Source organism: Neopelma chrysocephalum, unplaced genomic scaffold (assembly GCF_003984885.1).
Source record: "Neopelma chrysocephalum unplaced genomic scaffold, ASM398488v2 Primary Assembly neopelma1_104969, whole genome shotgun sequence".
Lineage (NCBI taxonomy): Eukaryota > Metazoa > Chordata > Aves > Passeriformes > Pipridae > Neopelma > Neopelma chrysocephalum.
In genome coordinates this window covers 1-21,380 of record NW_020927298.1, presented here as the reverse complement: position 1 = coordinate 21,380, position 21,380 = coordinate 1, and the positions used below count along the sequence as shown (strand labels likewise).

Here is a 21,380-nt window from a genome sequence, read left to right as displayed (position 1 = left end):
GAGTCATTTAACAACAAACAACAACAAACAAAATCCGTACAAAAACTGAAGTGACAGAAAGAATGAAACAAACAAGATAAAATACCAGAGACTGTTAATTCCCCCCACCCACTCCAAAATCAGGAAATACGGAAGTAGAGAAATCTTTCTCGAGTTCCTTTGCTGAAGTTTGATCCATTGAGTTCAACATTTTTGAGGAGAAACTACATGCCTCTGCCTGGCTTTTCCAACAGCCATTCTTCCCAGCAAAACTCCATACACAGCCCCGAGCCAAAGGAACATATTTCACTTGGGTATAAAACCTACCAAGCCAACCTTTTATTCCTGGAAGGCTGTAAATTAAACCCCATCATTTCTATCCACTGTTTACACAATTTGGGGTCCATCTACCAAAGGCAAGAGCCTGAGGCTGCTGTGAACCCGCAGACACTGCAGCAAAGGCAGGGTAGCTCCAAGCTTCCAGAGTCACTTGCAGGCAAGGAAGAGACATCTTAGAGTAGCCACTCTTCCCTCCAACAAGGAAGCCTACCATATATTTTAAAACAGTGAGTTGAAGGTAAGGGGACCTACAGGGGAACTGGAACTTGTCTACTACTAGCCCAAACAGGATGAGTAAGAAGAAAGAATCCTGAACAACAACAACAAGACAAAACGCAACTGTAATGCCCCATAAGGTAAGTGTCACTGAAAAATTGTACATGAAATGCTACATCTGTTCTTCCTCCACCCCTTCCTCTTCCCAAGCCCATTCTCTAACTATCTGAAGACAGAAAGAGAGAACTACTGCTGGTATTATACAGCTCTTCTAGGCTAGGACAGGAGAACACTATGCTTCACACTAAAACCCACAGGCTACTCAATTCCTGATCTCCTTAGGTTGGATAATGGACACGGACTACAAAAGCAGTCTCAAGCCCATGGGAAGGGTCCAAGCAATAGTGTCACACTGGAAGTAAAGACCTGCAGTTTTGGATAGTCTCCATCACCTCCTGCACTGTGGTGGACAAGCGCTCCTGTGTGGAGTTGGATCTTGGATCTTGGTGTTGGATTAAAGGCTGGATTTTTATGACCTTGGAGGTGTTTTCCAACCTCACCCAATGATTCTATGGTGTTTTCTGCAGATGACAGAGGGCTTGACAAGATGGGGCACAAGAAGAGCATCCACTCAAGGGAAGTGAGCTCGTGGCATTTTATACACAGAGCTGTCAAGGACAGACTGACCAATAAGGGCTTGTAAGGAAAACACTCCATTTGGGAAAGAAAAAAGCTCTTTGGGTTGAAAAGAAGGCTCGATCTGCTGAGAAATGACACGGACACAGAAGCAGTTACTGTGGGCTTGCAGCTGAGGGATTGTGCTTGGACTAGAACACAGAGACAGGAGCAGCCCCTCTGATGGAGAGGGGATTGCAAACCTCCAGGATGAAAGTGGATATTGCCTCACAACAAAGGCTCAGCCTAAAAAAAAAACCAACCTGCCAGGTTTGGGTCTAACAGAAGGATTGAGATTTCTGAGTACTAAATATAGGGGAGGGCAAAAAAAAGCCCCATCGCCTATAGGTTTAAAAAAAACAAATGATAGAAAGAACACATGGAAATGCTTCCATAACAAACTATCCCTTTTCCTGGTAGCTCTATCAAAAGGAAAACAAAAAACCACATAAATGTAGCATATGTTGTACATACATACTAAAGAGGGAGGGTGTTCAGCTACTGCTAAAGTACAGAGAGGCTACAACATAAGGCACTTGGGATACAAAGCATCATCAGCTACTGTACGAAGAGACAGCATTGTGCAAGTGGAAAAGCTGCCTGAAGCAAAGCAGGCAGGCAGGAGGAATCACTCAGCAGCCAGCTTTTTGGGGGGCTGTTATGTGTCGCCTGTTAACAGAGCCAAGAGCTCAGCTGCTGTGAGGCACCGGCTCTGCGGAAAGGACCGGCCGAGGCTCCGGAGAGATCCCGGCCAGCAGTCGCTCTTGGAGGGCACGTGGCAGTGGATGGCTGGGGAGGGGAAGAGGAAGAGAAAGGAAAAACCTCTCACACTAGACCTTTTCCATGTCCTCCCTAAACATAAAGCTGTTTTCCCCCTCTGGTCTCGCTGCCCTGCGGGTACTGCCATTGTCTCTGAGCCAAAATGAGGAGCAACTGCAAGATACCTCCAAGGGCTCTGCTCCAACCTCCTTCCTCAGCTCCCCCGAGAAAGGGGGAAACCCTCTCCTGCCAATATCTCTCGCTTGACACTCATAGGTCGTGAGGATGGAGGACCAACAGGAATTTGACCAATTGTCCTCGTATCCCTGAACATTTTCTCCCTCCAGTGCATCCCCAACAAGGAGAGGAGAAGGAAGGGACAAAAGGCACCCACAGAAACAGGGAAATCCCCAACTCAGCTCAAAGAGGGGCAGAAAATCAACTCTCACCCATTCCTCAAAACACAACTGATGAGAAGAACACCTGTGCCAGCCTCAAGCTGGAATTGCACTGGGAGAGAGCCAGAGCTCAGCTGCCCGAAGGGCTGAGCAAGGGGCACGCCAAGGATCAATCCTGGACTGCCTATGGAAGAGCACCCCAGCTCCCCCCAGCTCTGTGCCCTCTCTCCTCGCCCAGCCAAGGGAACACACGAGTCGCCTGTTCCTGCGGCGGCAAAGCAGAACTAAAGCTACGCCCGACTTCGCTGCACAAGAGGCACCAACAGCAAAGCCCAGCTTAGGGACTGCCCTGGAGGAGAGTGTGGGGTGAGAGGTGCCACTGCTGCTCACCTGCCAAACCCAACCTGGTGTGTGGCACCCCAAAGAAGTTCAGTGAGATGGCACTGACCCACGAAACCCCAAGCAGATGCTGCTCCTCAGCAGCAAGGGATCAAGCCGGTGGGATCTGGCTTTCCACAAAAGCTCCTGCCAGCACAAGGAGGTGGGAGCGGGCAGGAGCAAGAGGGGAAAGTGGTCTGCAGCAACAGATGGCCTCTGAGGTAGATTTGAGACAACTCCATCTGCCAACAGCTACACGTCACAAGTCAGGCTTTTCCTAAAACGCAAGCTGCTCCTTGCAGCCCTGGCTTCCTTCCCCTTCCCTCCCTGTCATCTCGTTCACAGCTCGGAAAGGGATGAAGGGGATAGGTTTTTTGGAAGAAACCCTGGATTTGATAGCACCTTGGGTGGATACAAGCACTGTATCCTTTGGAAACAAAGAGTGAAGCTGGTGGCTACCGATGGCACGGCTGGACTGGTACGGTAGGGATGAGGAAGGCTGAGGTGACAGCACGAGGGGCACAGTCCCATTGATGCAAAAACCCTTTGCAGCAGCCAGTTTGTCATCTGGACACGGTCAGGAGCCACAAGAACACCAGGTCCACGAGGCACAGACAAGCTGGCAAAGGGCCAGGCCAGCGCTCAGAGCGGGGCAGGACTCAAGGTTTCACCTGGACCTGAGGATGGTGCTGCCCCACGACAAGGCACTGTGAGCTGCAGAGCTGCTCAGCTCTTGGGGCTGGGAGGTCCAGAACAACCACAGGGCAGCCAAGAGAGACCAAGCTGTACCAGAAGAGCTGGGGCAAGCAGAGGCTGGGAGGTGGGCCTTCCATATGAAGAAGGAAATTCTCTCCTCTCTCTGCTGCCCAACTCTCCAAAATTAGCTCAAAACCAGGGGTCAGAAAAGCCCCACGTAACCAGGGGTCCGCCATGAGACAAGACAGGGCTGAGGTTCCTCCCTCAGACCCTGGTCTCTCTTTGCAGCATCACCACCCTGCCAAGCGCTGGCCCCATCTCACCTGAGAGTGCCCCAGGGCCTCAGGATCTCACAGCCCCAGCACACTCCCCCAGGAACCTGTTCCCATAACACACATTTGGTGCCTTCAAGCTGTCGTGGCCCTGTCCCAGGGACTCAGGGAAGCACCATGAAGAGAGAGGGGAGGAACATGCTGTGGGAGAAAAAAGGATCGTTTGGAACCGTCTACGACACATTTGTAACCATTAACCAAAATAACCAAACACTAAAATAGAAAAGAAAAAAACCAAAATTGCACACTGATTTACCATCAAACAGAGGAAGGCAAAACCAGGAGGGCTGGAAAAGGTTCCTACGAGGGGAAGGGAGCGGGGGAAAGGGACCTTTTTGGTTTTATTGCAAATGGTTCAAGAGAGCAAGAGAGGAAGGGAGGAGAGCGAGAGACACCTTGGGAAGATGACTGGTTTCCAAGCCACTCAAGACGCCGCCCGTGAGGACCAGGAGGAGGGGCTGCTTAGTCTTGGTATCTCGCCCTCCTCCCCAGGAGACAACCCTTGGCTTCTACGGCGACTTCAGCTTCTTGGTTCGAGGTGAGGTGCCGTTCTCTGCTTTCACCACCCCGTTTTCATGGTAACCTGGGGACAGCAATGAAAGGCAATGAAGCTGGTGAAGGGTCCAGAGGTTAAGTCCTATGAGGAGCGACTCAGGGAGTTGGGGTTGTTCAACCTGGAGAAAAGGAGACTCAGGGGTGACCTTTTCCCCCTCTACAACTCCCTGACAGGATGGTGGAGCCAGGTGGGGGTCGGGCTTACTCCCAGGGAACAAGTGACAGGACAAGAGGACGTAGCCTCAAGCTGTGCCAAGGGAGGTTCAGGTTGGACATTTCTTCACAGAAAGGGTGATTAAGCATTGGAATGGGCTTCCCAGGGAGGTGGCAGAGTCCCCATCCCTGGAGGTGTTCAAGAAACACCTGGACGTGGCACTTAGTGCCATGGTCTAATTGACGTGGTGGTGTTCATCCATAGGTTGGACTCGATGACCTCAGAGGTCTTTTCCAACCTAATTGTCCCTTGCACAAGCCAAACCATTAACCCTCTCAGGCCTGGCCCACAGACATGGGGAAAGCCCCCACTGTGCCAGGACGCTGCTGGGGACCCTCTGAGGGGGTGCTGAACCACAGGACTGATACCTCCCACGGTGCCACCCGTCCCAGCACTCACCCGAGTCCCTCTTGAGCAGCTTGGTTTGCTGCTTGGTGCCGGTGGTGGTGGTGGCAACTCGCTTCCGACTGCTCTGCTCGTTCCAGTACTCCCTCCAGCGCCGCAGCTGGAAGTGGATGAAGCGCCACATCACCGAGGCCTGGAAGAGGCACACCAACAGCAGCACACTCATTCTGGCAGGGGCGGAGAAGAGGCAGGCTGAGAACAGAGCAGCGAGGCCACCCCCGACCCAGCCTTCCACCCACACCGGGGCCAATGGCCCCCCAGGTGGTAGGTGCCATCCTTAGAGCTGCCACCACCTCTCCTTCCTGCCATCCCCCGAGCAAAGAGCAGCCACCTCCCTTTCCCTCCACACCATAAAGCTCTCAGGTGCTCATGGCATTGCTGATTGTTACAACTTCAGGGCAAGAATGGATCAACAGGATCATCTCGACCAGCACTGCCCAAACCACACTCTGCACAGTCAAGGTATGACATTTCCAACTTCTCCGTACATCTAAAAGATGGATGTGGTTGGAAGGGAACTAAGAAAGTCCCCCAAATCTTAATGTGTGCCAGCAGTCCATGGCTTCAAAAAGCTTGGGAATGACCAGGCCTAGCAAATTCTGAACTGAACCCAAAGCTGCTGTATGGCTGAGAAAGGCTCCCAGTCTTGACAGACAGACTGCAAGGCATGAGGAGCCCATCCTATATTCTGCTTCCCACGTCAACATGTCCAAGCAGAAGGGAAAATGCATTTTCCTTGACCACATCTGTGTTATTGCACTTAAAGTTGCAGTAGGGAAAGTCTGTAAGCCCTTCTCTAGGATAGACTCATGCTTTATAACTTCACTCAATGAACACTTTATTTGATGCTTTTTTCCCCTCCGTAGCCTTTAAACCCCTCCTTGCTTCCTTCACACCCCTTCAGCTCACTAGGACCTTCCCTAAATGGAACCAAGATCAGATCCCCACTGGCATTTGGATGGAGCTCTGAGCAGCTTGGTCCAGTGGAAGGTGTCCCTGCCTATAGCAGGGGGTTGGAACGAGATGAGCTTTGAGGTCCTCTCCAACCCAAACCATTCTGTGATTCTGTGACTTCCAAACTCGGCAGAACCCACCTTGAGATAACACAGCCAAGGAAGACACAGCAGACATTCCTACCTGAAAAGGATATGGTTGAAGAGGAAGCTGAAAAAGTTCCCTCTCTCAGGGTCCAGGGCCTGGCTCTCCACCCGTGGCAGCCCAAAGCCGATGACCAGGATGTACAAGGTGAGGGTGAAGAGCCTGGTGACCACGAACACGACAGCCCAGACATTAAACCTGTGGGAGGGACAAGCAGAACTGTGGGCAGGAGCAGCTCCCAGCACTGAGATCAAGCCATGTGGCTCTCCCAGGCTTTGGAGGAGGTGGAAGCCCTGGGCAGCTCCCCTGCTTACAGCTTCTCATTGTTCTCATCCGTGAAGTAAACCAGCCTGGCCATGTGGAAGAAGAACTCAGCCAAGTACTGCAACAGCAAGAGGATCAGCCCCAAGCGGGTTAAACTAGGAGGGAAGAGGAAGAAAAAAGCATCACTGGTCAACCTTCATCCTTCAAATCCAGCTACAGCCTCTCCCCTGCCATTCCTGAGCTGCAGCATCAGCCTAAAGCCAGGCCTTTCTGCAGCTGTGGGGTAAAACTGCAGTGGGGGAAATCCCTGTCCCCAAACCATCAGCACAGCCCAAACCAGTAGGAATCCAACACAAAACCCTAACTGCTGGCAAGGCTGCTCTGCTTTTTATCATAGAATGATCTGGGTTGGAAGGGACCTTAAAGATCATCCAGTCCCAACCCCCTGCCACAGGCAGCGACACCTTCCACTACCCCAGGTTGCTGAGAGCCCCATCGAACCTGGCCTTGAACAATTCCAGGAATGGGGCAGCCACAGCTGTGCCAGAGCCTCACCACCCTCACAGGGAAGAATTTCTTCCTAATATCTAACCTAAATCTCTCTTCCTTTAGTTTAAAAACATTCCCCTTGTCCTATCACTACCCGCCTGTGCAAAAAGTCACTGTCCACTGAAACACTCCACTTTATTCCCTTTAAGCCTCCCACCCCACTGAGGATTCCCAGGTGACTCCCACTGCAAAAGGAGCTGCTCAGCCCCATCCCTGGAGCAGGATGTGGTGCTGAGGGAAGTGACTCACTTGAGCAGGTAGGCGCCGGCGATGTGCACCAGGTAGAGCGCGATGCAGCGCAGCTGGCGGGGGATCTCCTCCTGGCAGGGCAGAGAGCCATGTCAACCTCTCAACCCTCTTCACCTGCCCTCTCCCAAATCTCCCTCTCCAAAAACCCAGCGTGTGGGGTCCCCTATTTGCCCACCTGGCTCTCACCTTGCGAACTTTTTGGAAGTAGAGCTCCGGCAGGGCGTGCAGCCAGTACGCCAGCTGGCACAGGTAGAAAAACTTCACCTGGAACCTGAAATGCAGGGATGATCCATGAGAGCCAACCAAGGGCATGGCAGGACCCCAAGGACCTGGGTGGCAGGGCAGCATTGGGCAATCCCTCCACTGCTTTGAAGCCACAGGATTCAGGAGGCATCATTTCTGGGCTGAAATTATTTGTTGAGCCAAGACAGCCACACCTGGAGTTTATCCAGATGCTCCTGCTGTGGTTTCCATGCCCTCAGCAAATCTCACTTTTGTAAAACCCTCCCAAAAGGGGAGGGTTATCCCCCACTTCATTCCTACTGTGAAAAATAAACAGCAAAGAGACTTGCCCGAGGTGATGCAGGAAACAGCCAGGATGAGTAATGGGGCCCACAGGACCTTTCTCATGGGGGAAACCCTCTGGAACAGCCTCCCCAGGCTCACAAACGAGATATCCACCATTCCTCATAACCTCACTGCAGCATCCTTGCAGCAGGGTGCATGCAAAGGGTGCTGTGCTGTCAGCACCCCTCTCCCAGCCACAGGGAAAACCATGGAGAGGAAGGAAGTGGTCAGCCCCAGAACAAAATACCCTCGCAAGTGCTTACGGAAGATAAACATGCGGGTAGTTTTCCCACAGACTCCGGGGGTTTGATACGTATCCTTCCTGAGAAAGAGAAGAGATGCAAGGCTTCAGCAAAATAATCAGGTTATGACAGGGTGGGCTGATGTTACAGTGAAACAAGGAACTGGGGATGACACTCAGCCTGCAGAAAAAAACGTGTCCCCTGCGAGAGCCAAGGCTGAGCTCGCCAAAGCTCAGACACGTTTGCAGGTCTCTAGCAACCCTATAAAATCTCTCCAGGCCCTGTGTTTGGGGGCTGAAGGCTCCTTGCTTAGTTGCACAGATGTTCCCAGGTTCAGGACAGGATGTTCTGGGGTTTGGGATGCTCTGGAGGTGTGGGGGTGAGATGCCTGTTACTGTGTGCATGGTCTGTGGGGCTTCTCCCTCACCGGTCTGTGCAACCAAGTATCACTTAAGCAACCAGAAGTACTACTGATGAGAAAGAGGAACAGAAAACACCTACAGAACCAATTTACTATGCATTGGATAGTTTAATTTTCCACCTCTTAACTTACACTTGCAGAGCAGGTTACAGGATGTGGCTCCCCTCTTGCTCCTGCCACGGGGATGCTGCACTGGGCTTTGGAAGGAGGTGTTGGCATGGGAAACATGTCCTGTCAACATGTCACCATCATCCACGCCCTGTCTGCCCTAAGCCCTTTTTTCAGCTGGGGGAAGCCAGGGGAAGTGCAAGTGCTGTGAAGGGCGACCTGCTTTGAGCACACGGGGTGTTTGGGGAGCACATAACAGCAAGGAGGAGGCTCCGGCCCCGCAGCTGGTGAGGGACAGGTCTGGCACTGGGAAAGGGGAGCCCAAAACCAGCAGCATCAACTGTGTTACCAGTGTTTCCCTCCTCAGAGCCCAACAGGACAGAGGCAGTGCCAGCAGACCTCTGAAATGCTGGCCTTGAAAGGGGTACTCTAAGGGGAGCTGGTAGGACCCTCCAAGCAGTGGAAAGGGGATCCATCCCCAGCTGGACCCCAATGGCTGCAGGCAGCAAAGCACCATCACTTCACACTGCCAAAATAGCCAGATCTCTCCCACAACACCTGCTCTTCCCTCCCCCTTCCTCCCCAAAAAGACACATTTTCCCTCTGATTTCTTCTCCCAGCAGTTTTGGGTTGACACATTCCCAATGCACCCAAGGAACAGCGTGGCTTTCCTGTTCTCAGCGATCCCCTCACTGTCAGCTTGCCAGGAAAGGGACCACAAAGAGGGATCCCAAAAATCTGCCCATTAGCCCCACAACCCTGCAAAAGGCATCCAAAAACCTCAAAGAACTGAATGTAAATAAAGAGGAAAATAAGAATCTGAGAAAGATGATCCGGAGCAGCAGATGGAGATGATGAGACCAGGTAGGATTTCTGAGGACCAGCTCCAAAAACATCTCACATCCCATTAGCTTATGCCTTGCACAGTGCAGGAGAAGGATCTCCCAAAACTGCCCTCACTCAGTGGCTGGAAAGATCCACCACACTTGAAAACTAAACTTGCTGAAATGTGCCCGTTTTGGCCCAGAGGCTGGCTCGGGACTCTGCTGCCAGTGGGATTTTGTGCTCCAGAAACCCCGAATTCCCCCTTGGCAACCAAAATCCCAGCCATTCCCGTGCCTTACCGTCACCACGACGTACAAGCACCAGATCACAGAGGTGAGGTGGAAGGCAACCAGCTGCCCTGACTCATTGAACTTGCTGTGTTTGACCTTGGAGAGATGCAGACGCCTGTTGATTTTCTGGGAAGGAGCAGAGGAAGAGAGAAAAAACCAAGAAAAGATGAGCTGCCGGGTCATCAACCCTCTCTCCTCCTCATCCCAAGCAGCCTCCAGAAGTGAAGGCTCACTCATAATCCTTAACCCCCAGAACAGCATTTAACTGCAGCAGCACCATGGGATTTGAGGTATTTTGGTGGCTCAAGACATGGAATGGCACTCACGTCCAGGGCGTATTCCTGCACCACCGCGTGCAGGATGATGGCGATGAAGATGTAGAAGAGGATGGTGACCAGATCCTTCAGCCCATAGTGATACTGGACCAGCTCCCCATCTGCAAAACACCAAACAGTGGGGCAAATCCCCATGACCCAAATGATTTCCAGGTGAGGGTTTAAGGGTTAGTGGGGCAGGGGGGTTATTCCCAATATGGGGACACCAGAGAGAGGTCATTACTGTGCCAGGGCTCCATCCAGGGTTAGTTCATGGCAGAGGTGGGTGGTTTCTCCTCCAATAGTTACACACCTCAAGGGAGGAGACACTCAGGAGGCCTCAAGCTTCCCCTGCCAGAGATGAGGGGCTGGGGACACCTTGGGTATGGAGGCAGGAATTTATCAGCCTGCCGGGATGAAGACATGGAAGGCTGAAGCAGGTGATGGGATCAGGGATGCCCCACTGAGAACAGCAGGGCTCAGGATGGCATTTCCACCCCCTCAGTTATAATCTAGCACCCAGTCTCTTCCACTCATCCCTGAAAGCTGCTGGAGCAGGATTCAGCTGCCGAAATGCAGATGCCTTGTGCTATTAAGAGATCTGAGATAGCAGCAAGGGGATGGAGGATGAGAAATAGGACCCACGGGAGGCCATGCTCTTCTGGAGCAATGGGAGACCCAACGGCACCCAAAATACCCCAGACAGCTGCATTAAGGTGACTATTTGCAGCCCTGCAGCTTATGGAGAAGAAGCAGATTTAGGAAAGCTGCTGTCCTTGTGGTGCGCTGCAGAAAGCATCTTGTCACCAGCCCTGTTTACCCTTGAGCAAAGCTTTAGTTCAGATTTTTAAGATTTGAACAGGATTTATGAAAACATCTGGCAAAGGATATGAAATTACCCTGTCCTTAGAAGCCCGGCTGGGTGCTGTGCAAGCCCAGAGGTAAACATGGTGCCTGTATCCCAGAGCAAGGCAAAAGATTGAATTGCAGGTCCCAAGAAAATAATATCATGCACATGTGCAACCACTCTGCCTCGTCTCCCCTCTCTCAGAAGCTGCTCTAGCAGGAGCTGTGAGGGATGTGAAACAGCCTTGGAAAAATTCAGATGAGCAATAACCCTTCCTCCAAACAAGCTGCTGCAGCAAGGTCTCTCTCCCCAAGGCCTCAGCCACCTCATAGTCTACACTGAAGCCCCATTACCTGGCTCTGGTGAGGTGTTTCTGTGCCCTCCCTGAGTTTTCTGGCATCAGGAAAGAATAAATCCCTTAAAAACCAGCAGGAAGTTGTCTGGACTGTGCCATAGGGGAGCACAGACCAATTTAATCTGGGAGCTGGATGACTTCTTCAGCCCTAACGTTCAAAGATTTTAAGGGCAGAGCTTTTATCTTCCGCATGTCTGCCTCACTGTAGTCCCACTAATCCCAACACCCTGCTCTTTCTTTGGATGATTACTCAAACACTTCCAATTAACTGCAGTTTTCTGCCACCAAGCCAGGCTCTGTGCCCCAGGCGTTTGGCTCATCCTGAGCTCGGGCTTTACCCAAACCACCTCCTGCTGTCTCCACGCCAGTGCCCAGATCACTGCCAGATCCAGGGGGGCTCTGAGCCAGGAAGGTAGCAACCAGCAGCCAAAATATGAACAGGGGCTGAGCCTCCAGCTGCCTCCTGGCTGGCAGCTGGGGCACATCCTCTGGTCTGTTTGGTTCAGAGCTGCACCACCTCAGAGCCTCCTCAAATCAAACGTGAACCAGGCCCATAACCTGCCTTGTCCTGTGCACCTCCACACATTCACCTTGTTCCATCCCTCCAAAAATCAGCAAGGCAGGAACAATTGTGTAGCCCCTGCTGCTTAGCAAAGAGGTAAACCCCTCCCGCTCCCCAGCAGGACATGGAGGTACTCCAGGCATGCAATCAGGCAGTTTGATCCTGCCTGACCAGGCTTGGAGCAGGATCCTCACCCTGCAGGGAGCATAGAGCAGCCTGGCCATGGCAGAAACACAGAGGAAGCCCCAAAACCCCCTGGAAAGCATTTCTTCCCAACCCTGGCAGCATGAGGGCTGGCAGACATGATCAGAGTGCTCTGAGCTGCTCAAACTTTGCTTCTTCGCAAAATATCTTATTGTTAACATCTCCTTTACCACCAGACAAGAGCCTGGGCAGTGTGATCAGTACAGGGTGAGCCCGGGCCAGCTGGCAAAGAGGATTTGGGACAGACCACAACTCAATCTTCCCCTTGGGGTGTCTGGAGCAGAGGCATCTCTTACCTGCTGTAGGCACACTAACGTTGTACTGAGGTAAGATGAACAGGAAGGCAGTCTTGGCTGTGACCTGTAAAAGACACACAGAGGGGGGAAAAAGCAAATCAGTTGTTGATTCCATTCTTCTGCCACCATTTACTCTCTTTTCCTACCACAAAGGGAAAGGTAAATTGTCCAGGGAGATGTACAGGCACCTGCTTCACTCGCAGAAACATCTTTCAGCAAGGAGATTGCAAGAGAAGTGGTTTGCCAACAGAGACTTGGGATTTGGGAAGGAGAAAGAGAGGTATAAAGGAGGGAGAAACCCGGAAGAACAACACAGCTGGAAAAGCCATGAGCCAACCTGACAGGGGAAGCCTCTTGGTTCCCCTCAGGGATGAGCATCTCTCCAGGAGCGTGGACCATCCTCATATGTGACCTGCTGCTCAAGGGACACTGGGAACTGACCCAACTGGCTATTTGCATTAATTAAAACTAGCCCTCATTCCCATCCACTTGGGCAGCCACACTGGGAATCCAGCCTGGGTAGGGATGGCAGCACCCGCACATGAGAAACTCTGAACTGGCTACACATGGATTTAGCTCCACGTATTTGTGGAGACTCCTCCACTTGGTGAGGCTGGACCCCTCTAGAGTCTGTGCAGGCACCCATGAAGGTCCAACAGGGCAGGGGAAAAGTAGCTTTGACAGACAAGCTGAATCTCACACTAGTTACCCACAAGATTCCAGATGCATGTACAAAACAGGAATAAAAAAGCCTGGGATGACATATCAGGGACCCTGCAAACCAGGGCTGTGCTGCTCACTCTTCATTTATTGAATCATAGAATAGAATCATGGAATAACTTGAGCTGGAAGGGACCCACAAGGATCACTGAAGTCTAACTCCTGGCCTTGCACAGGACACCCCCAGAATCCCACCATGTCCCTGAGAGTGTTGCCCAAACGCTCCTTGAGCTCTGCAGCCTTGGGGCCATGACCACTTCCCTGGGGAGCCTGTTCAGTGCCCAACCACCCTCTAGGGGAAGAACTTTCTCCTGATATCCAGCCTAAACCTCTCCAGAAACAGCTTCATGCTGTTCTCTCTGGTCCTGTCTAAATTGCTTTTAATTCAAGGGAATGATCCTTCCCAGCAATGAAGCAGGAGGGTTTGTGGGAATGGGGCACAGCATTCCACCCCAGTGCATCCACAGGATGCCCCAAAGCTGCACCTCTGAGACCAACACACCCTCGAGCCTGGGGCCACAGCTCAGTGCACAAACATCTGACAGCAAACGTGTCTTCGTCCCATCCAACCCCACAGTGCCAGCAGGTCACCAAATTTTTACCTTTCCAAGGGCTCCCAGCCAACCCCTCCAACGCTTTGCAAGCACCCACCTTCATACACAACCAGCCCCAAAAAATCCCATGCCAGTCCAACACCGATGGAGATGAGCTGCATTTCACACAGACGTAGCTACCACCGTTCCAGAGCTGCAGGCTATTAAAATCCCAGCTGGAAATTGCTCCACAGCTTGTGGGGGGGGACACAGGGCCTTTGCCAACCGTTCCCATTCTGCCTCCATGAGCATTGAGCAACCGGCCAGTGGCTCCGCTCCGCTGGCACAGGCGAGGGACAGAAAACTCCACAGTGTCTTTTCAGGATGTTTGGGGATTTAATTTTTTTTTCCCACTTAAAAAAAAGGAAATCCCACATGTTGCGCTCTGTTTGTGGAGGAGTAGATGCAAGAAAAGCTCTGCTGCAGGATATGGAGACCACGGGCAGAGTTTGGGGTGGGGATGGAAAAAGTGCATCGCCCGGCCTTCAGCTGGCTTAAGGAGACACTGCTGGCTCTTACAGACCTTGCTGGCCAGGAAAACCAAGTTGCTTCATCCCAGAGCGGTACAGCACATCCAGGACCTGGACTTCACATCCAAACCCCGTCACAAGCTGGCACAGGGTATGATATAAACACACAGAGCCAGCGGTGGCCGCGATGCTGCGGGGACGGGTGGACGTGTCATGGAAGTGCTGACGGCAGCAGGCACTGAAGGATTTACAGCTACCCAAGGACCTGGCTGACATCCAGAGCTATACACAGCTGGGAAGAAGACATCATCTACAGATGAAGCCTCCTAACCTGCTGGAGGGGCCATAGGCCAGACTTGTGAGTCCAAGAAAATGACCCTGGAGTATCTCTGGAGTGGGAAGAAAAGCCAGCATGGTGCTCAGCCCCAACACAGTTTGCAAGGACTCTCCTAATCTTTTTTTCTAGAGGGCCTGGTAGGAAGGTTTCATCCATCCACTCCAGCATCAAGCAATGCTTTGTCCCATCTCCACACCTGCCTTTGCTTCCTATAGGCTGAAGACCACCAGCAGCTACAGAGGTCACCTTTGCACCCCCTCACCTTTCATTACAGAGGGGTAGTGGGTTGTTTTCTGAGGTCTAATTAAAATATTTTACTGCCAAAGACAAATATAACATCCTGGACACAGGCAGGCTCCTGATGGACCAGTTTCCAAGGACAAACTGCCTGTCTGCTCCGTTTGACAGATGGGGGAGCCCAGGCAAACCTGCAGCCACTCACTAAAGTGCTACAGCGGCCAAATACGAACTCCAGGCATCCAACCTTCCCATCTTACAGAGTTTACGTGGAGGGAAGGTCTCCTCTAAGGCACCAAAGGCATTTCCTTCTCCTGCAACCAGTTGGGAAGTGTTCACACTGACTATGAAACACACACCTGGACAGGGAGCCTTCCCCTCCAGGCATCACTGCAAGGACATCTTGGTTCAGACAGTCATTGCTTCTAGCACCAGATGGAGCATGAAACACATGAGATGAACCACCCTGAGCAGGACACTGGTACATTCCTCCATCTGGAAGGTGAGGGACATGCTGCACATCCATGGGGGGACCTGCATCTTGTTGATGTTTCTCACCACATGCCCCTTGCCAGTGGGCACAGAGGGACAGGGGACTTGACCAAGGTCATGGCTGAGCTCCAGCAAGTGAACATCAAGCTCCAAACTCCCACATAACCCCCTCAGTATCCCATCCACTATATCAACTGGGAGCACCCATTGTTGCACCCATTGCTACACAGCCCTGAGTAGTGTATAGTGCCAGGCACACCACGGAGCAGCTTAAGCCTCCTGGAAAACAGGGAACACCAGAACCGTGACCTCCAGCAATGGCACCTCCAGCTCCCCTGCAAGGGAGGAAACCAGGTTTCCTTGGCTTAGGAAGGAGCAACGAGCACCAGGGATGGCAAAGCTTTAGGGATTGCATTGAGCATTTCACAGGCAGCCAGAGAAAGCAGAAGTTTGGAACGGGAAGAGCAACATGAGGATTATTCAGAGGCACAAGACGTTCGCTGCCTGTTTGTTCTGAAACAAGATGCTGGTATGGGAAAGGAAGTGCCAGGCACGCTCCTGCCCTGCAGGGCAGGAGAAGAGCCAGAGCTGCCACTAAACTGCTGCTGGCAGAAGGGGAATTCATAGAATCATAGAATAATTTAGGTTGGAAAAGCCCTCTAAGATCACTGAGTCCAACCATGAACTCAGCACTGCCAAGCCCACCACTAACCCATGTCCACAAGTGTCACATCTACGTGTTTTCTGAACACTTCAGGGATGGTGATTCCACCACTGTCCCGGGCAGCCTGTTCCAATGCCTGAGCACCCTTTCAGTGAAGACATTTTTCCCAATATCCAACTGGCTATTAAAATCCCTAAACCTTCCCCTGCACAACTTTTTATAGGGTGGGAGAGGGGTTTGTCTCCATGGGACGCACAGAACAGGGACCACGTAGGAAAAGCTGTACCTTCTTCATATACTCCTCATCCACTCCTTGCCCGGCATTAAGGGCATCTCTATGCAGAGGGAGATGCTCCTCATCCTGCCTTGCATGAGGGATGTGGTGAGTGGGGATATGGGTTAGTGATGGGCTTAGCAGAGCTGGGTTAGACATGATGAACTCAGAGGCCTTTTCCTACCTTAATAGTTCTATGATTCTATGTGCCTGAATCAGGTAAATTTGGGAAGCAGTCATCCTGGGAGCTCTCTACAGCCATGCAGAGGGAACAGTATCCTCAGCAGTGAGTGGGTTTCTGGTGGTTAAAGCCACTGATGTGAGAACCAAAGGGCAGATGGATGGTGAAGACGCAAAACTCCACGTGTCCATCAAGACCAGAGTTTCCCGCGATGCTCAGGACAGGGATGAGGCTGTTTCTCATGGCTAAAATCAAACCAGCACATCCACCTCACAGCCCTTGATGGCAGAGCAATGGATAAAGCCAAACAATCCCAGCACTACTACACTATGCATCTTTATTTACTATGCATCTACTATCTACCACTAGGCATCTACTCCTGATAATGTGGTGACTGGAAAAATCCAAACACCCACCATCCTGGCAATTGCTGTTTAATACAGAGCAGCAAAGCTCCTCCTACTCTTTTTTAGAATCACAGAACAGCTTGGTTTGGAAGGGACCTTAAAGATCGTCTTGTTCCAACCCCCTGCCATTGGCAGGGACACCTTCCACTAGACCAGGTTGTTCCAAGCCCCATCCAGCAATTTAAAAAATGCTGTTTTTTCCCTGCCACAAAAGGCTCCAAGGGTCCAAACCCAAATCCCAATTACACTTGTGCAGATAAGCACGTGGCTTTTAATAAAGGGATCTAACCACGTGCATCCAGGCAGTTTAGCACCTCTCCCAAAATCTACCTGCTGCAACTAAACACCAATATGTTCAGGAAAGAGGGATAATTTTTGAGCATCCTTCACAGAGGGGTACCAGGCACTCTATGAACTCGGGGAACAGCTTGCCCAGAGTGGTCGTGGACACTCCATCCCTGGAAGTGTTCAAGGCCAGGTTGGATGGGGCTTGGAGCAACCTGAGATAGTGGAAGGTGCTCCTGCCCATGGCAGGGGATGGGATGAGATGATCTTTAAGGTCCCTTCCAACCCAAACCATTCTGGGATTCTATAAAACCTGTTTCCCTTCTCAAAAGCCTCATCCCAGCGGGATTTGCAGTTGCTGTCTCTACCCCAGCCAGAAGCCCCCAGGCACCCTGCCTGCCCCACGGTCCTCCTTGAATTAAAATCACTTTGCAGGAAGGAAGCAGCTCCAAACCTCTGGTGGGGGAGGCTGGGGGAGTTTCTGCAGTCAGAGCTGGGAAAATATTTCCAGGGCTTGAAAAACAGCTCAAACTAATTACAGATAAAACGCTGTCTGAAGGATTCTCTCGCAATGTGGGGGTATTTTTCCCCCAACCAGTCAGAGTTTGAAAGACAAACTTGCTGACCCACGGTATGGATTGACACAAGCCCTATATGTAAACTAAAGGCCAAACTTTGGACCAAAGCCTTTAAAAGTAAACATCTGGCTGTGACAAAAAACCCTTTTCGAGGGCGGCGCAGCCCCTCTGCTCCCACAGACACGCTCATCCCTCAGCACAGCATGATTTTCACTGCCTCACACTCCCTCCTGTTTATTCCTTTTTTAAAACTAAACCTAAGTTCTGCCTTTTTTCCCCCCTTTTTCCCCCTCTTCCCCAACTATTCAGCCCTTAATGCCGCCCGCATGGCCTCAGCTCCCACATCTGGAAACGACCAGGGGAGGCAGAAACACGTTTTGTTTTCCCGCATTAGCAAGGAGAAAGGCCTTAATTTTTTAGAGTACTACGGAGGGGACCGGGAAGGGGGAAGTATATTTAGCAGGAAGCCTGGAAATAGCAGCTCATTCGTCAGCCGCCTTCGCTTGACAGTGTCACAACCCAGAGTTTGGGAGCCCGTGACTCACACTCTGCTCACAGGGGAAAGCCCAGCAAGGCCACGGCAACTCTTATAAAACAATGGTTTTTAACTCTATTATCACTTTCTTATCATCACCCCACGCATAAAACTGAGCCTTAGTTTCCCCATTTTAGAGATTGCGGCAGCAGCCCCCATCTAACACAGGAACTTGCCCAAAATCAGTGAGGTCTTCCGCAAACTCAACCCACTGATTGACCCACCCCAGACAGGACACAGGTCACCAGCCAGCTGCAGGTTAAACCCAGCCTGGCCTTGGCTTCATTTTTCTGCAAAGCAGGGTGGAAAAATACATGCAAAGCAATTTCTGCAGGAGGATGGGAAGCACCTGTTTCGCGTTTCTATCACTTAAAATAGTTTTTTACCAAAAAAAACAAAAAAAGAGGAGGCTTTTCTTTCCGTGCTCCAGCAGCCACACACACACGTGGCAAAATCCCTCCCTGGCACCACACAGACACAAACCAGGTGCGTTTCACACCCTGAAGGCTTAAGGCAGGCTGGGAATGAAAAACACTGCATAGTGCCAAGCTCTGGACAGCTCTTTTTAGGGAAACCCCCTCCAAGCCTGGGATTTCCCTCTCTGAGCAATGCTATGATCATGTAAAACACTGGAATAATCAAATCCAACACACCTGTAACATCGGTGAGCAGCCTCATGCCACACTTTGTGCCCCCAAATCCCATCATGTCCCACAGCTCCCTGCTGTGGAGGAATTCCCAGGTTGGTGAATCTGTTTGGAGGGGAAAGGTTGGGCACCCAAAAGGATACTCAGGGTGCACCTTGCTTGGGGAAAGGGAGACATCCATCAGCCCTCCAGCATCATCCTGAGCAGGGTGCTGGAGCAAGGAAGCACTCAGCTCCTGGGGGATGCCTGGGAAAAGGTTAAAAATCTTATTTGTGTCTTCCCAAAGAAACCTCCCCTGCAGGAAACGGCCTATTGTGAGCAGGATTCGGCCGCTTCCGCTGAGCCTGAGCCTGGCTGTGGCCACCAGCATCAGGAAGGTGGAAGCCCGGCTGTGGGGTGGGAAGCAGGGATGAAAGGAGGAGAAGGGAGAGCGACGTGTCCTCCTCACCATGGCAAAGGAGGAGATGAAAAGGTGTCAAAAGGCAGAAATACCCAAGCTGCCACCAAAAGTCACTGCAGAGGGGTGGCACAAATGGGCATGGATGGTTTAGAGGGCTGGGGAAGAGCAGAGCCTGATTTTTCCTCCAGAGGAAAAGAAAGCAGGAGAAATAACCATAAAAATAAAATAAAATAAAATACCCACAAGGATCAAGAGCTGTCTCAAACCCCATGCTCAGGCCCATGGTGTGATTCTTGGGGTGTGCTGTGCAGGGCCAGGAGTTGGACACAATGATCCTGATGGGTCCCTTCCAACTCAGCATATTCCATGGTTCTGTGATTCTGTGATGATGCCAGGCAGGGATGCAGCCAGGCAGTGCACAGGGAGCACTGGAACCCACCCCAGCACGGCAAGCACCGTCTCCCTGAGGTCTGCGGGGAGAGCAGCAAACTGCTGCCTTCAGCATCCCAGGGAGATTTAATTAAAAGACACTAAAAAAATCAGGAACACCACAAACTCCTCCCTGCTGGCATCTCCACAGGGGGGTTCATCACATTTCAAACCATCCTCAGAGCATCACGTCAACCAAAATCACTCCCAAGCCCAGCTACCAACTCTCCAGGACGGGGTTCCTGATAGGCAGCCACAGGCACCAGCATCCCAAAAAAAACACCTGCAGGGAGAAACCCTGAGATAGAGATGAGACCTCACCGACTTTTTTCTTTTTAAAGTACCACAATGAAACTTGCAGCCCAACTTTGTAAGCATTTGCATGTGGCTGTGGAATGCAGCTGGCCCTCTTGGGCTAGTTTTGAAACCCTTAAATAAATATATATATATATATGCACAACCACATCGAAAGGGGGTTTGAGTGCTGGAAGCCACTCGCTCATTCAAAGCATTCGCAGCAAAAAAAAAAAAAGGGGGGGGGGGGGAGGGGGGGGGGGAGAGAAAAGCAAGGGGGGCTCCAGCGGGAGGGAATTAAGGAAATGGATTTCCTCCTCCTGCGATTTGCTGCAAGAAGGAGCCTTTCCTCCTCCGCCAGGCCCCCCGGCCACCCCTTTCCCATCCGGATTTGCTTTGAAACGTGGCACTGCGCTGGAGGGGAGGGTTCAGCGGGGGAAGAGGGGGGGTCCGGCCCGGCTGTGCCGCTGACCACGGGCTCGCAGCCTCGACCGTGGGTGCCCGGAGCCAAGAGAAGCCACACGGCCTCCAGCGCTCCCGTCTCCTCACCGAGAAGAGGGAAGGGAAAAAAGCAAGCTGGGAGGGAAGGAGCCGGAGCAGGGGGAGAGCGGCATTCCGGGCATGGCGCTGGCGGGGCAGCGGCATTCACGGGGGGGCTCCGGGTGAAGGTATCCCATGGAGGAGCGGGGATGCCTTCTCATGGCCCAAGGTGGGATGGCCAGGATGGGGAAAGGCCAGGGAGCCGCTGGTGTCCTGCCCGAGGCCCAGGAGCCCCCGGTGCTCGTCCCACGGCGCTGGCTGCGGAGAAAATACCTGGAAAAGGGGTAATGTTAAAGAAGAAGAAAAAATGGGGGAAAAAAAAGGCAAAAAAAAAATTCTTCCCACTTCCAAGAGCTGGGAATATCAGCCAGGGCTTGGTTTCTCTCTGTGTGAGGCTGATGCACCCCACCTCAGTGCTTGGGGCATCCCAGCAGCAGGGGTGGGTTTGGAGAAGGGGGTTTGACATCCCCTGTGCTGCCCCTTCCCAAACCAGGGACCCCGGGCAGGGCTGGAGCAGGGGAAGAAGGATGTGCCACTCCAAAAGTCAGTACCAGGCTGGGTCCCCAAAGGAATTTGTGGGACACACACCTCTCTGGCGGTGGGTGAGAGACGGGGAATGAATGGGGAGGCGCTGTGCCCCCCCCAGACGGAGGGGTCCCGCATCGCAGAGCCCCCTCCCCAAGCGGGATGGGGGCTCCTGGTCGGAGTGCGGACCCCCCTGAGCCGAGACAGCCCCGGGGGGGGACACCCCGTGCAGAACGAGGGGGGTGACCTGGTCCCCGGGGTGGGGACACACACACAGCCGGCCCCGGCGGGGAAGGGGGATGCGGATGGAGGGGGGGCTCTCACCTCGAACATGAGGGCGATGAGGACGCTGAGCACCAGGCAGAAGCCGATGTCGGCGTGGTTGTGGATGAGGAACTCCTGGCTGAAGAGCGGGTGGCTCTTGGCCCGCCGGCGGAAGGCCATGGCCGGGGCCGAGCCGAGCCGAGCCCAAACTTCCCCGGGCCCCGCGGAACTTCGCGGAGCTCCGCGACGGCCCCGCGCAGGCGCCGCCGCTGAGCCCTCCCCGCGCCCGCCCGGCCCCGCACGGCCCCGGCCCCGACCCCGCCCCGGCACGGCACGGACCCGGCACAGCACCGGGCACGGCCTCGACCCCG

The 21,380-nt window shown here is 52.6% G+C and overlaps 1 protein-coding gene across 1 annotated transcript; it reads right to left on the bottom strand.

The window, feature by feature from the left end:
• Positions 1-1,005: 1,005 nt before the first annotated feature.
• LOC113962100 (translocating chain-associated membrane protein 2-like) lies at positions 1,006-21,266 on the bottom strand. Its single transcript, XM_027672910.1, has 11 exons — positions 21,070-21,266; positions 12,138-12,201; positions 9,886-9,995; positions 9,569-9,685; positions 7,937-7,995; positions 7,293-7,377; positions 7,107-7,177; positions 6,359-6,463; positions 6,084-6,242; positions 4,941-5,113; positions 1,006-4,355 (listed from the first exon to the last, which is right to left on the bottom strand). The coding sequence occupies exons 1-11, from the start codon at positions 21,187-21,189 to the stop codon at positions 4,282-4,284; spliced, it is 1,137 nt and encodes a 378-aa protein (XP_027528711.1). The 5' UTR covers positions 21,190-21,266; the 3' UTR covers positions 1,006-4,281.
• Positions 21,267-21,380: the final 114 nt, after the last annotated feature.